Source organism: Felis catus, chromosome E2 (genome assembly GCF_018350175.1).
Source record: "Felis catus isolate Fca126 chromosome E2, F.catus_Fca126_mat1.0, whole genome shotgun sequence".
NCBI lineage: Eukaryota > Metazoa > Chordata > Mammalia > Carnivora > Felidae > Felis > Felis catus.
Window position 1 is genome coordinate 13,314,184 of NC_058382.1, and position 16,073 is coordinate 13,330,256.

At 42.1% G+C, this 16,073-nt stretch overlaps 1 protein-coding gene and 1 long non-coding RNA gene across 3 annotated transcripts in view; one reads left to right on the forward strand and one right to left on the reverse strand.

Annotated features, from left to right (window-relative positions):
• Positions 1 to 16,073, forward strand: part of LOC109494790 — a 100,775-nt gene that overhangs the window by 4,031 nt on the left and 80,671 nt on the right. For both annotated transcript variants that reach the window (XR_006590519.1, XR_002149845.3), the window contains exon 2: positions 9,067 to 9,118. This is a non-coding gene — a long non-coding RNA (uncharacterized LOC109494790). The remainder of the gene's footprint in view (positions 1 to 9,066; positions 9,119 to 16,073) is intronic.
• On the reverse strand, positions 1,236 to 15,033 carry CXCL17 (C-X-C motif chemokine ligand 17). The gene is made up of 4 exons (XM_003997765.6): positions 14,646 to 15,033; positions 5,876 to 5,956; positions 5,159 to 5,260; positions 1,236 to 1,570 (listed from the first exon to the last, which is right to left on the reverse strand). Exons 1-4 carry the CDS (start codon positions 14,722 to 14,724, stop codon positions 1,473 to 1,475), a joined length of 360 nt encoding a protein of 119 aa, XP_003997814.1. The 5' UTR covers positions 14,725 to 15,033; the 3' UTR covers positions 1,236 to 1,472.

Sequence of the window (16,073 nt, forward strand, 5' to 3'; positions counted from 1 at the left end):
CCCTGATGAGGAGTGATGTTGAGCATCTTTTCATGTGCCTGTTGGCCATCTGGATGTCTTCTTTAGAGAAGTGTCTATTCATGTCTTCTGCCCATTTCTTCACTGGATTATTTGTTCTTTGGGTGTGGAGTTTGGTGAGCTCTTTATAGATTTTGGATACTAGCCCTTTGATATGTCATTTGCAAATACCTTTTCCCATTCCGTTGGTTGCCTTTTAGTTTTGTTGATTGTTTCCTTTGCTGTGCAGAAGATTTTTATCTTCATGAGGTCCCAATAGTTCATTTTTGCTTTTAATTCCCTCGCCTTTGGGGATGTGTCAAGTAAGAAATTGCTATGGCTGAGGTCAGAGAGGTCTTTTCCTGTTTTCTCCTCTAGGGTTTTGATGGTTTCCTGTCTCACATTCAGGTCCTTTATCCATTTTGAGTTTGTTTTTGTGAATGGTGTGAGAAAGTGGTCTAGTTTCAGCCTTCTGCATGTTGCTGTCCAGTTCTCCCAGCACCATTTGTTAAAGAGACTGTCTTTTTTCCATTGGATATTCTTTCCTGCTTTGTCAAAGATTAGTTGGCCATACTTTTGTGGGTCTAGTTCTGGGGTTTCTATTCTATTCCATTGGTCTATGTGTCTGTTTTTGTGCCAATACCATGCTGTCTTGATGTTTACAGCTTTGTAGTAGATCCTGCCTTTTTAAAAAGTGTTTACTTATATTTGAGAGAGAGCTAGAGAGCGAGCAGGGGAGGGGCAGAGAGGGAGGGAGACAGAATCCCAAGCAGGCTCCACACTGTCAGCGCAGAGCCTGACGTGGGGCTTAAACTCACAAACTGTGAGATCATGACCTGAGCTGAAATCAAGAGTCGGACCCTTAGCTGACAGAGTCACCCAGGTGCCCTGCTATACCTGCTTTCTTAGCCCCACCTAGCTCTTACCCCAAAAAGGTTTGTTGAATGAATGAAAGAATAAAAAGTTGGGCAGTGGAGAGGAAGAGAGTAAGACTGGTGGTGGGGAGAAGTGTGTGTAGAATCTGGGTAGAGTTTGCAGTAGACAGGCTAAAATGGGGGATTGAATGAGCTGCCAGACCCCATTTGAAAGAAATGATTTGACTTATTGCATTTAAAAATATTTATTGGCTTCTGTTTGCTACTTGCCTGGTTATGTTTAGGGTCATTTGGGACCAGCTAAGAAACTGAGGTTTCCAGGTTTCTTTCAGGTAATTAAGGAATGGGTGTGCGTTGGGCGGGGCGGGGCGGGGCGGTGGGGGGGTGGGGGGGGTGGGGGGGGCAGGCATCAGTAGGGTACAAGAAAAGACTAAGAAGAGAAGAGGGCACTAGAGAGAACAGTAATCTTGGGGAAAATGCTTTGTGAAAACACGAGTGGGGACAAGGAGGCGGAGCTGCAAGTGGGAGAACATCGTCTAGGTGCACTCACTGCCTTCTGGACTGAGACAGTTGCATTGGGAGAGTGGGCCCTCAGGGCTCCTATAAAGGCAGAGCAAAGCTTTCCAGCTGACATCGTGTGAGAAATTGCTGGCAGGCTCTGGAGTGCTTGTTTGGTTTCCTGTGGTGCCTTTGGTGCCCTAGGGTTAAAACAAAGACTAATGTTAAAAACATTTAAAAAATTTAGTTTTTTTCTCAAAAACATTTTTAATGTTTGTTTAATTTTGAGAGAGAGAGAGAGAAACAGAGCATGAGTGGGGAAGGGACAGAGAGAGAGGGAGACACAGAGTCTGAAGCAGGCTCCAGGTTCTGAGTTGTCAGCACAGAGCCTGATGAGGGGCTTGAACTCACGAACTGTGAGATCATGACCTGAGCCTAAGCTGAATGCTTAACCGACTGAGCCACCCAAGTGCCCGTTAAAAATTTAATTTTGATGAAAGATTTTAAAATGATATAAAAGTGATACTAATCCAATGGAAAACATTAAAATTAAAAACATTTAAAATTGAAAATAAAAAATAAAGATCCTTCACTCCCCATTCCCCAGAGCTAACTATTCTTAATAGTTGGCTATATAGCCTTCCATATCTTTTTGTATGTAAACATAGTAGTTTACTTTAAAAAACAAAAAGGAGGGGCGCCTGGGTGGCTCAGTAGGTTAAGCCCCTTGTCTGGCTGTGTGCTGACCATGCCCCGAGACTACTTGGGATTCTCTGTTTCCCTCTCTCTCTCTCTCTCTCTCATGCATGCGTGGGCTCTCTCTCTCTCAAAAATAAATAAAACATTAAAAACAAAACAAAAACCAAACAAATGAGAAAAACCCAAAAATGAGATTAGGCTATACATATTGCTTTGCTCTGCACCTTTAACAAATCATATGTTATTGCAAAATATTATATATACACATCAATACAAATCCATAAAAACTTACATGTGCAGTTTATTGTTTAAAATTTCTTTGATTTTTCTTTTTTTAAAATTTTTATTTATTTTGAGAGAGAGAAATAGAGAGCAAGTATGGGAGGGGCAGAGAGAGTGGGAGACAGAATCCCAAGAAGGCTCCATGCTATTAGTGTAAGCCTGACGTGGGGCTCAAACCCATGAATGGTGAGATCATGACCTGAGCCCAAGTCAAGAGTCAGACGCTTAACCAACTGAGCTACCCAGGTGCCCCATATGTGCAGTTTAATTAATAGTTCTAAAGCAGATATCCATGAAACTGCTATCTAGGCCTAAGAAATAGAGTAGAAATAGAATATTGGCCAGCAATACCCCTCCTTTTCTGATCTCTATCCTCCTTTTCCCCCTCACAGAGGTAATCCTGACTTTTATAGTAAACACTTTCTTTTTTGTTTTACTGCCTAATTATGTATTCCTAAATAATTCAGTTTAATTTTGCCTATTTTTTTAAACATTTTTTAAAAATTTATTTTTGAGGGGCGCCTGGGTGGCGTAGTTGGTTAAGCGTCCGACTTCAGTCAGGTCACGATCTCGCGGTCTGTGAGTTCGAGCCCCGCGTCAGGCTCTGGGCTGATGGCTCAGAGCCTGGAGCCTGTTTCCGATTCTGTGTCTCCCTCTCTCTCTGCCCCTCCCCCGTTCATGCTCTGTCTCTCTCTGTCCCAAAAATAAAGAAAAACGTTGAAAAAAAAAATTAAAAAAAAAATTATTTTTGAGAGACAGAGAGAGACAGAGCGTGAGCAGGGCAGGGGCAGAGAGAGAGGGAGACACAGTATCTGAAGCAGGCTCCAGGCTCTGAGCTGTCAGCACAGAACCTGACGCGGGGCTTGAACCCATGAATCGTGAGATCATGACCTGAGTTGAAGTCTTGTGTCTTTTTAAAAAATTTTTCACTCAGTGTTGTATTTGTAAGATTCATTTACATTGTTATGTGTTCATTTTCACTGATATATGATATACGAATATACCACCATTTATTTGTTGGTCAGTTTCTTTTTTTTTTTAAGTAGGCTTCACACCCAGTGTGGCACCCAACGCGGGATTGAACTCAAAACCTTGAGATCAAGACCTGAGCTCAGATCAAGAGTCGGAAGCTTAACCAACTGAGCCACCCAGACGCCCCCATTGGTTAGTTTTTGGTTTGAGGTAGTTATGAGCAATGCTACTATGAAATTCTTGTACATATATCCTGGTGTATATAAGAATACATTCCTTTTGGGGCGCCTGGGTAGCTCAGTCGGTTAAGTATCTGACTTCGGCTCAGGTCATGATCTCACAGTTTGTGGGTTCGAGCCCCACATCGGGCTCTGTGCTGACAGCTCAGAGCCTGGAGCCTGTTGGATTCTGTGTCTCATTCTCTCTCTGCCCCTCCCCCACTTGTGCTCTCTTTCTGTCTCTCAAAAATAAATAAATGTAAAAAAAAAATTGAAAAAAAAAAGAGTACATTCCTTTTGAGCATATACCTAGGAGTGGAATTTCTTGGTCAGAAGAACTTAAACTTTAGTAGATAACTGCCAGCACTTTTTCAAAGTGATTTATCAATTAATTATTCCCATTAGCAGGATATGAGAATTTCTCTGTCCTACTCTTTGCCAATACTTGGTATTGTAGGACTTTAAAATTTTTGCCAGTCTGATGATGTGTAGATCTGTTTGGTTTTAATTTGCATTTTTCCAATTACCAGATTTCCCTGTCTCTGAAATGCCTATTCAAATATTTTGCCTATTTTTCTGTAGTGTTGCCTGACTTCCTTTCCTTGGTCTGTCAGAATTCTTTATATATTCTGCATATTAATCCCTTTGTCAGTTTTATATGCTGCAGATACTGTCTACTTTTGGATTGTCATTTCATTCTTTTGATGACCAGAATTTCTTAATTTCAATGAAATCAGATTTATTGATCCTTTCTTTTATGGCTTATCCTTTCATACCCCAAGATCATGAATATATTCTCTCATATTCCTTTGTAAATTTGCTACTCAAATTTATATCTTTAATGTACTTAAAACTTATTTTCGTGAAGCATGTGAAATAGGGAATATCTCTTTTTCACTTTATATATATTGTGGTTATCTTTCTGATCAACACATAACAATTTAACTCATTATTTTTGACAACTACTGAATTGCCCAGTTTTCTTTTGATGAATATTTTTTATTTCCATCAGTTTGTCAATACAAATACTGCTCTAATTAATATTGTGTGTATATCTTTGAGTATCCATGCTAGTATTCTATGCTGGAGATTTCTTGAAGTGAGATTACTGGGTTAAAAGGTACACACATTTCAATTTTTGGTAGATACTACCAAGTTGTATTTGACTTCTACCTGCAGTGATAAGGATGCTGATTTCTCTCATTCTTAATAATATCATAATACTAATCAGTTTAATTCGCTAATTTACTTTTAATATGACATTTAAAAACTGCTCAAGGGAGGAATCAAGTTCTGTTTGACACTGACACTGGTGTCATCTTCAGAGATCAGTGATCAATGGCCAGGTCTCCAATAGCCCCATCTCCTTCTACTTTGATAGGCAGTGGGCTTCCAAAATGTAAGAATTTGTTTGAAACTTTCTAGTATTAGGAAAATTGTATCCTGCTTTCCTTCCTCTTCCTATTTCCCCACGAGTTGACATTGAGTAGAAAGGACTGAGAGGTGTGATTATCTTGGTCTTATTTCACTTCTCTTGTCTGTTCTCAACCCCTGCTTCGGCTCTAGTTGATTCCACAGTGACCCTCGTTTAAGGAAGGTCATTCTTTTGAAACTTACTGGTTTTCTTCACACTGCCCTTGAAATGGTCACAGGGACACTGCTTCTTTGGCAGCCCGGGCACTGTCATGAGTTTTCTTTTAGGAGCTCTCAGGAACCAGTCTGAAATAACAGGGTTGCTGCTTAGACGGGAAGATTAATGTGTTTCAGAGTAGGGAGTAGGGCAGGGCTTTACTTGCCATCTTTCTTGCCTTCCAGCTTATCACACTGCAGTGGGGGCAGGGAAAAGAGTCAACACAGAACAGTAGAGATACCCATTTACGTGAACACCAGGATTTCTGACTTGTTTTGCCTGACCTGTATTGGCAAGAATTTGATGGCAGGTTTGGAGGAGGCATCAGGATATCATTAAGGAGACCAAAAAGTGAAGAAAAGATCTAGGTGTCTGCCTTGGCCAAGCATTTTGCCTAATTTCAGTCTTATTTATGAATATAACAAGGTTGAAAACAAGATCCAGGAAATTTTTGGAAGGCAGCCCTGGGTTCTTGGGGAAAAGTGTAAGGGGGAAGTGGCAGCCAGAGATTCAGCCAGCTCCCCCTGAACCTTGGGGGTTCAGCTCTTGCCTGAGACTCAAGAAGACAAGAGTTGGTGCTGCATGCGGTGGGCCGGTGGAGAGGGCGGTGGGTGAAGTCATCCTAGAAGATATCTGCATTGGCGTCAGGGGGACTCAGGGGAGAGCTGGATTGTGACCTGTGTACTGCTATTGTTGATACTGACCTTTGCACTCACATTCTTGGCTGCCTTCTTGGAGCCACCTCCTAGGAGCCTGGCGTTGGTCCCGATGGCCTCTGGCGACCCCTGGTGGAAGGAAACTCGTCACTTCCAGGCACTGGAAACGGAAGGGGCCAACAGAAATGCTCCCCCAGCATTGTGCTACCTAGTGGAGTTTTTCCCTTCCTTTTTAGTCAGGGATCCTAGGGTACTTCGAGAGGTGACTTTTTTTTTTTTTTAACGTTTATTTATTTTTGAGACAGAGAGAGACAGAGCATGAACGGGGGGAGGGCCAGAGAGAGAGGGAGACACAGAATCTGAAGCAGGCTCCAGGCTCTGAGCCATCAGCCCAGAGCCTGACGCGGGGCTCGAACTCACGGACGGTGAGATCGTGACCTGAGCGAAGTCGGACGCTCAACCGACTGAGCCACCCAGGCGCCCCGAGAGGCGACTATTTTAAATGGATAAGGAAATGAGGTTTAAAATCTGGAAAGCGGGGCGCCTGGGTGGTTTGGTCGGTTAAGCGTCCGACTTCGGCTCAGGTCGTGATCTCCCGGTCCTTGAGTTCGAGCCCCGCGTTGGGCTCTGTGCTGACAGCTCAGAGCCTGGAGCCTGTTTCAGATTCTGTGTCTCCCTCTCTCTCTGCCCCTCCCCCCGTTCATGCTCTGCCTCTCTCTGTCTCAAAAATAAATAAACGTTAAAAAAAATTAAAAAAAAAAAAATCTGGAAAGCTTAGCTGGAGGTAGGTGGAAAAAGAATGGCTTCTGGATGGAAAAAAGGACAAAAGGTGGGCGTTTAATTAAGACCTGACAATATACTCCCCACCCCAACATGCATTAAAATTCTCATGACTTAAGGAATGAGAACAAAGAGCAGATTATTATTTTTTTTAATTTTTTTTCAACGTTTTTTTATTTATTTTTGGGACAGAGAGAGACAGAGCATGAACGGGGGAGGGGCAGAGAGAGAGGGAGACACAGAATCGGAAACAGGCTCCAAGCCATCAGCCCAGAGCCTGACGCGGGACTCGAACTCACAGACTGCGAGATCGTGACCTGGCTGAAGTCGGACGCTTAACCGACTGCGCCACCCAGGCGCCCAAGAGCAGATTATTATATAAACTAGTTGGGATCTTCACCTGACCTTTAAGTTCCCTGTATTTGAATCCATAATCCCAGTTCAGCTATAAGAGGATGGTATTTACCTTTGTGCCTCTGGAACAAATCCATTACTCTTTTGGCCTCTAGTCAAGTTTGTCTTATCACCTGATGCTGTCTTATTCCAATTTTGTGATACTTAAAATATTTTTATCACTATCAAGGATGGTGGATTGTAGACTTGAGATTCTGGAGCTAGAACTGGGCCTGGATGATGCTTGTCTGTACAGTAGTTTCTGATATTTCCTGTAAGAATTAATTATGCCTTCCCATGGTTCCCCGTTGTATCTGAATGCAGCTCTCTTAATGCACAGTTATACAATATAGTTTGTTGTTTGAAATCTGTTGTGGACTGAATCGTGTCCACACACCCCCACCCAATTCATGTTGAAGCCCTAACCCCTGGTACATACCTCAGTATGACTGTATTTGAAGATAGGGTCTTTAGAGATGATTGAGTTAAAATGAGGTCATTAGGATGGGACATAATTCAGTCCGACTGGAGTCCTTACAAGAAGAAGAGATTTGGGCAAAGAGACACCAGAGATATATGTGCACAGAGGAAAGATCATGTGAGGGTATAGCAAGAGGGTGGCCATCTGTGAGCAAGAAGAAAGGCCTCAGAAGAAACTAAACTTGTTGACATCTTGATCTTGTACTTCTGGTCTCCAGAACTGTGAGGAAATAAATTTCTGTTGTTTAAGCCACCCATTCTGTGCCATTTTGTTATGGTTGCCCTAGCAAACTAAAAATCTTTCTCCGACACCAGACTCTGAACCAGTGGCTCAGTAGTCATTCAGCTACATACAGCTGACAGATGGTAGGCACTTGGTAAATGTTTGTTAATGAGTGAATGAACAAGTTGTCTAGAGAGGGCCCTCAGAGATCATCTGGTTCAATCCAGGTCTCTTTCCCAGACTTGTGCCCTTTCTGCCACACAGATGGAAGGTGTTGCATCATTTCCCCAAGTGCTAGTTTTCCAATGTTCTCATGTTCTGTTTTGAGTGCTGTTAAAATAATTTAAACAAGCAAACATAGCCCCTGCCATCTAAACTTTTCTAATATTTTACTCTCACGTGACCTTTACTTGTAGTTGCAGAGGAAAGCCACAGAATATTAGAGTCAGAAGGAATTTTGGAGATTATTTAGTTGGATCCCTTTATTGAGAAGTTTTTCTACCCTAAATGTAATATACCTATTTTAGAGATGATTTGGAAGGTACAAATAAAGAAATCTTTACTTTTATCATCTGGGTGTATTTTGGTGTGTTTCCTACATACGATTTTCTTTATACAGTGATAACCATAGTATGTGAACACTTTTTTTTTTTTTTTTGGTTCATCTTATAAGCATGTTGCTATGTCATCTCCATAATGGACATTTTTATTCACTTTTTTAAAAAGTAGTCTCTACACCCAACGTGGGGCTCAAACTCGTGACCCCGAGATCAGGAGTCACATGCTCCACTGACTGAGCCATCCCGGCACCCCCATAACAGACATTAAAAAAAATTTTTTTTTAATGTTTATTTATTTTTGAGAGAGAGAGAGAGAGAGAGAGAGAGAGAGAGAGAGAGAGAGAGAGCAGGGGAGGAACAGAGAGAGGGAGACACAGAATCCGAAGCAGGTTCCAGGCTCCCAGCTGTCACCACAGAGCCCAATGCGGGGCTCGAACCCATGAACTGTGAGATCATGACTTGAGCCAAAGTCGGATGCTTAACCAACTGAGCCACCCAGGGGCCCCCATAACAGACATTTTTAATGACTGCATAACATTCCCAACTAGTGTGTGTGCTCCAAATTATTTAACTGTTTGTCCATTGCTGAATATTCAGATTGTTTATTTTTGGATATTGATAAATTCTTTCTGTTTGTTACTGTTTTCCAAATGTTAGATTATTGTCTTGGGCAAGATTTCCCAAAGTGGAATTACTGGGTCAAGAGTTAAGAACAGTTTTATGTTGCCTGATACTATTACTAAGTTGCTTTTAAAAGGGTTTCATGAATTAACTAAATCACTGTCTGCCTTTGTTTTTTTCAGATGAGAAAACTGAGGTCCAGAGAGAGCAAATGGAATGCCCAAGTTCACAAAGGTAATGGGGATACATCTGAAGCTAAAACCCAGGTCCAAGTTTCTTAGTCTGTTGTTCTTTCTGCAGCCTTTAGAATCCTAATTCCACGGTGTGACTTAAAATGAAGCTGCAATGTTACTATAGTATTATGTCTCCCAAACCTCAGACATTTCTGGATCACCTTTATAATTTTTGCTGTAGCTTGTACCACCTCTACTATTATTTGCCTCATACTTTTTCTTTAAGTACATTTAATTTACAAAACAGCTTCATCCTATGCAGTATTATCTGTGAGGTTATGGGTTTGGTACATATGTAGACTTTTTTCTAACATGCATTAACATAAACATGTAACTATTAAAGTAAAAGCTAATTTATGCCCTACCTAAAAATCAGTTTTGGGAAATACTGATATAGTTGAATGAGCATCAATTTTACATGATCTGGGATCAACAACTTTCTCTGTAACTTAGCTTCTTTGATCTTTGGTTCTCTGGCTTGTAAAATGAGGATCATAGTATCCATCTTGCAGAGTTAGGAATAAATGAGCTACTAGTGGTGCCCGATGCCCAGTGCCCAAGTAGGTGTTCAGTATATGACGATTATTGTGGTGGTTATTATTGTGGACTTCTATCACTCAGTCCCAAAGAGAGTGTCTATGCTAGAATGTTAGGTTTGTTGTTTTCTGGTGACCTGTATGTGAAAAGAAGTTACTTATTACACTTGTTAGGACTTGTGGTAGATCTGTCATTATTTTGACTTCCCAGTTCCACTACATATTAGCTTTATTATTTTGGATAAGTTGCATAACTCCTATGTCCCATTTACCTAATTTGTAAAACGGGATTAATAATAGTCCATTTGTGTGTGTATGCATGCATCTGTTTCCTAGCTTTGTCCACTAGAGGGCCTAGAAGCACTCGCACCTAGTAGCCATGGGCAATACTTTAGTACTCATGGTTTGTGAGGACCATTCTCCAATGAAAGGAACCAGGGCTCCTTGGAGAAATGGCTGATTCCAAGGCGGGCCAGGGAAGTACAAGATAAGCCTGGAACATCTTGTGGTATCAGAAAGTCCAGAACTGCTAAAAAATGATATGTCAAAAAGACACAGAAGCCTGCTTGAAGGAGGTCTCAATGGTCAATTTTGAGACAATATGAACAACACAATAAATAATGGTAGCAATGGGTTATAATCCATAAATGTCCATGAGTCTTTACTCATATAAATAAATAATTCAAGGGGTGCCTGGGTGGCTCAGTCAGTTAAGCCTCTGACTTGGCTCATGTCATGATCTCATGGTTAGTGAGTTCGAGCCTTGCATTGGGCTCTCAGCTGTCAGCACAGAGCCCACTTTGGATCCTCTGTCTCCCTCTGTCTCGCCCCTCCCCCACTGTCTCTCAAAAATGTATAAACATTAAAAAATAAATTAAAAATTCAATAAATAAATGGGAGAGAAGGAACAGCTTTTTTTTTTTTTTTTAAGTGTATTTATTTTGAGAGAGAGAGAGGGACAGAATCTCAAGCAGGGAGAGAATCTCACGGTACATGGGGATCGAGCCCCGAGCTGAGACCAAGAGTCGGACGCTCAACTGACTGAGCCACCCAGGTGCCTGGAGCAGCTTTTTCTTATAGTAGAATTCCAGTTAATAAATGTGGAAGGAATGATGGAAATAGGAAATCATCATTTGGCTAATACCATACTAACACTTGTTGAAGGTGGGTGGGAATCCTCAATGGATTTTAAAAATTAAGGGGCAAAAGTATGATGAGAAGAAACAGGCTATTTGCATAAGTATCTCCACAAGATACTTATTAATTACAGTGGGAAAACCAGTAACTTTACACTAGAGAAACCTGGCAGACACCACCTTAACCAAGTGTTCAAAATTAACATCAGTAGTTGGGAATTCAGTATTACGGGCCGTCTGCTGTGATGCATGGAGAAGGCACACATTACTTTTGTGGTATTCTTGCCAGAAATGCATAATCTGAATTTAATCAAGAAGAAACATCAAGCAAACCCAACTTGAAGGACTTTCTACAAAATAACTGACCAGTACTCTTTAAAACTGTCAAAATCATGAAAGACAAGGAAGGCTGAGAAACTACCGTAGTTTGGGGGAAATCAAAGGAGATGTGATAACTTTATTTAGTGTAGCATCCTGGATTGGACCAAAAAGAGACATTAATGGGATGATTAGCAAAATCTAAATATTAGTACATTAGTTAATAGTATTATATCAATGCCTATTTCCTGGTTTTGATCATCATATTATGGTGTTGTAAGATGTTATTTGAAAAAAACTGGATGGAGCATATATTGGAACTCTGATTATTTTTATCTATTTTTTTAAGTCTGAAAAATGAAACATTAATTAAAAAATATATTAGATTTCTGTGAGGACACAATGAGGCAATGTGTGTGAAGTGTTTAAATATTACCTGCCACATAGGATTGCTTAATACATTTCGGCTATTATTGTAGGTAATTTTATAGTTAATAATGATATTATGAGTAATTAATCTATTATTATAAGTGATTTGTTTCCTAACATTTTCATATATTCTTATCTGTTCTCCTCCCTTTCTGTGAAAAACACACTGTACATGTATGTGGTTATTTTGAGATAAAGTAAGATCAGATTTTATTTTGAGAATTTTTTTGGCAGGGGAAGGTGGGGGGGGGTGTCGTTTCTTCTAGCCAGACTTGGGTGCTGCAAAACTCCTTGGCAGGGGTACACGAATTTGAGCCGGATGTGTCTGTAATAGCGCCACCTGGTGGCACAGAAAGCTTTCTCCAAATTCATTGCCATTGTGCTTTAGGAGCTACTGTAGGAATTTTACTCAGTCCATTTATTGAATCCTTGCTAGGTACACATTACAGATAATATTCACAACAATGATATATTCTAAGTAGCATTTTACTCCTTTTAAGATGATAAAACAGGCTCCAGAAAGCGAAGCAGCTTGTCTAAGGTTCAAAATAAGTGGTGGATCCAGGATTCAGATCTAGGTTCTCTGGGCTTCAAGGCTGAGTTTACAGGTCCAGGTAAGTCTGAACGCGTAGCCAGGTTTGAGAACTATTGCTATAGAGCAACTATTGCTGAGAGCAGCACTCTCAGCTGGGGAGTGGTTTTTCCCTCCAGGGGACAATCGGCAATGTCTGGAGTTAACTCTGGCTGTCTTAATTGGGGACAGAGGTGAAGAGGCTGCTATTGTCATGTAGTTGGTAGAGACCACACAGATGCTACCCGAACATCTTACAATGCACAGAATACATTCTACACCCTACAACACAAAATAACACCCTGCCCTAAAGCGCTGTCCAGCCCCAAATGTCAACAGAACTGCTATCAAATCCAGGTGTAGAGTCTTTAAAGGGCAACACTTTGAACTTAGAAACCTGAGCATTTTATTCTTTTTTTGTTTTTATGTTTTATTTATTTAAGTAATCTCTATACCCAACGTGGGGTTTAAGCTCATGACCTCGAGATCAAGAGTTGCATGCTCCTCTGACCGAGACAGCTAGGTGCCCCATGAGCATTTTATTCTTTCACTTAGCAAATATTTACTAAATATTATGCTGGATAGTGTGACGGATATGGAGACAATATACCAGATTGTGCCACCAAGGAGGTTACAGTCTAGAAGGGCAGGGGGGTGAAGGTAGGAAAGGCACGGCAACACCTTCAGTATAAGACGGTATGTGGCAAGTGCAAAGAGAGAGTCAAGTTTAGGCCAGGCACATTCACAGGACAGAGGGCTCACATCTGGTCTTGAGAGGAATCAGGGAGGCCGTGAGGAGGAGGTGGATTCTGAGCTGAGAGTATGAACAAAGTCAAACTAGTAGGAAGGCATAAGAGCTGTTCAGGGAACAGCCAACAGTCTAGTTTAGGTGGAGCCTAGAGCACTTGTTAGTGAGTGGAGGGGTGGATTGGGAAAGGCAGGTTGTGGTTAGAGCTTTGAATCAAGGCTGAGGACTCTAACCTTGGTGTCTGTTGCAATGATGGAAAAGCCTTCCCTTCCAGACTGGTGGTCTAGGCCCTGATGCTATGGGCCCAGCACCTTCCAGAGAGCTCTCTCTACAAGGGAGGGGAAGTTTGAAATTGGGGTGGACTGAGTTGATGATAAGTATGCAGCAAAGCTATCTTTCTCAAAGTAGCCTTCGGGGAGATGGTTCTCTCGAGTAGAAACATATATGGGATGAGCTTTCTTCTGCACAGTTGTTCTGCTAAGGGCTAGGCACTTGAGATGTAGTGAAAGCTGGAGCCTATTTGGAGCCCTTAACCTAAGACCTGCTTCCCAAGAGATGAGCTTAGTATGGCTAAAACTTCCAATGTGAATGCTGTCTGGTAATATGATTTTTCTAGTTTATTACTTTATCATTAAATAGCGTTAAAAATTGTTGGTGGCATATCTGGTGCACTATAAAAGAATATAAGCAAGGACTTCTCTCTTCCTCAAATGTACAGTTGCCTTCAACACCTTTACTCCACCATCACCAAGACTGGCTCTTCTGGAAAGGGATTAGAGGGAGAAGGCAAGGGAGCAAATCTTTTAATTTTTTTAAATGTTTATTTTTTGAGAGAGAGAGAGACAGAGACAGAGCATGAGCAGGGGAGGGGCAGAGAGAGAGGGAGACACAGAATCGAAAGCAGGCTCCAGGCTCTGAGCTGTCAGCACAGAGCCTGACGCGGAACTCACAAGCTGTGAGATCATGACCTGAGCCGAAGTCAGATGCCCAACCGAGTCACTCAGACACCCCTCTTTTAATTTTTTTATGTTTATTTTTTAATTTTTTATTAAAAAAGTTTTTTTTATGTTTATTTTTGACAGAGAGAGAGAGAGACAGAGCATGAGAGGGGGAGGGGGAGACAGAGAGGAGACACAGAATCCAAAGCAGGCTCCAGGCTCTGAGCTGTCAGCACAGAGCCCATTGCGGGGCTTGAACTCATGAGCCGTGAGATCATGACCTGAGCTAAAGTCAGATGCTTAACCGACTGAGCCACCCAGGTGTCCCAGGGAGCAAATCTTTATTGAGCCAACATGTATATATTTTGCTAGCTACAGTTCAGACATTTTGATACTCACTCTCTCATTTCACTATCACAACACTCTTTGGATGTAAGTATAGTTTTTTCCTTTTTGTAGATGAGGAGGCTAACTTGCCCCAAATCCCTATGGCTGGAAGGGGCTACATTTTTAAAAAAATTTTTTTAATGTTTATTTATTTTTGAGAGACAGAGAGAGGGAGAGAGTGTGAGCAGAGGAGGGGCAGATAGAGAGGGAGACACAGAATCCAAAGCAGGCTCCAGGCTCCGAGCTATTAGCACAGAGCCCGATGTGGGGCTCGAACTCACGAACCATGAGATCATGACCTGAGCCGAAGTCGGGTGCTTAACTGACTGAGCCACCCAGGTGTCCCTGGAAGGGGCTACATTTTAATGCATGTTTTGTTTTGGGTTTTTGGCCACATTTTCTTCTCTATTTTGCCACATTCCCCCCCCCCCCCGTTTCCCCTTTATAGAAAATTAATCTTATTACCTGGATTTCGGCTGCTAGAGACCATAGGCATCAGCATTAGTGGCAGCAACAGAAGGAGGGAAGAGATTAGAATTCTCATTGCGATTGTTGGTGCTGCTGTAAGGTCGCCTGAAGAAAGTGTGGAAGGTTCCCAGTTGGAGGCTCCCAGACTTCTTAGGATGGCGGTCTGGGCTTTAATCCCTGGCCAGTGTTCCCATTAGAGGGTGAGAACACCTAAGTGACGCTGACCTTGTTAGGTAACAGGTTTACAGGAATCTGGGAGGAAAAACTGGGCAAACAAAAGAAATGAAGCATTCTTAAGAACACAAGAAGGTGACTGATAACTTGGCCACAATACTGGTTCCCTTCCCTCCTCCTTCCCGCCTCCCTACCCCCTAGTATGTTATGATTTCTTCCCCGGGTCTTTTTGTTCTTTGAATTTCCTTATATCTTTCGGCAGTGCTCTCTAGCATACTATCTGCCAGGAAAGCGAATACTAAGGGTTGCCAGAAAAGAGGATGACGTGGTCTGTTTCCCCTCTGTCCCCCGGGCCTCCGGCCTTGGCACAGTACACACAACAGTAGTGTTGCTCGAGAAGTTGTCTGTCTTTACTGTGTTTGCAATTCCCTCCCGTGTCTGTGGCCACAGAAGTAAGGTGGGAAGTAGAGGTGACTAGAGGCGAGGTTATTTCTCCCCTGCTCAAAACATTGGCCCTGAAGCAGTGGTCAAACTGGGCCTCCTTGAAGTTTATCAGGAAGGTGGCTGTGGCTTAGTTGTTGCAGCCTGAAGTATAGGGAACTGTGTTGGTGGAAGATCCCCAGGGCGTCAGGTCCAAGGCGGTTTGAGAAACGGGAACCACAGGAGGGAAGGAGCCCTTAAAGGATGTTTGCCCAGGCCCTTGGGGTTCTTGACTCCAGACCTTGTTTGGAAACAGCCCAAGGAGGGAAGAAAGTAATACTACTTAGAGTAACCATTAGTTACGGAACATCAGCACTTACTAAACTTGACTCCTTTCAGAGACGTTAGGAAATGTGCTCAAAGAAAGAGGAGAGGCTGGGCTTGAATGCTGGGTGATATTTGTGAGGGCTGTGGGGAAGATTAACAAGGAAGTCCTCTCTGGCAGCCTCCAGGCAGGAGTGAGAAAACTTGGCATGATTTTGTTTTACCTAAGAGGAGGGAAGAGGCAAGGCATGAGTCAAACCCTTTTTGATTTCTGTATGATCATTCTTACCCTCTCAATTTTCATATTATCACTGCTTATCGACATGTTGGAGAGCTGATTGTAGACTTTGCTACTACAAAGTTTATAAAGCACCTGCCTGGAGCCAGGCACAACAGGGATTGTCCTCCAGTTGAAGGCTTGGGCTTGGTCTGAGCTTGGTCAGATATGAAGCACTGTTGTGGTTTCCCTGGAAAAAAGGTTTTTTTTTTGAGAGACAGCGAGTGCAC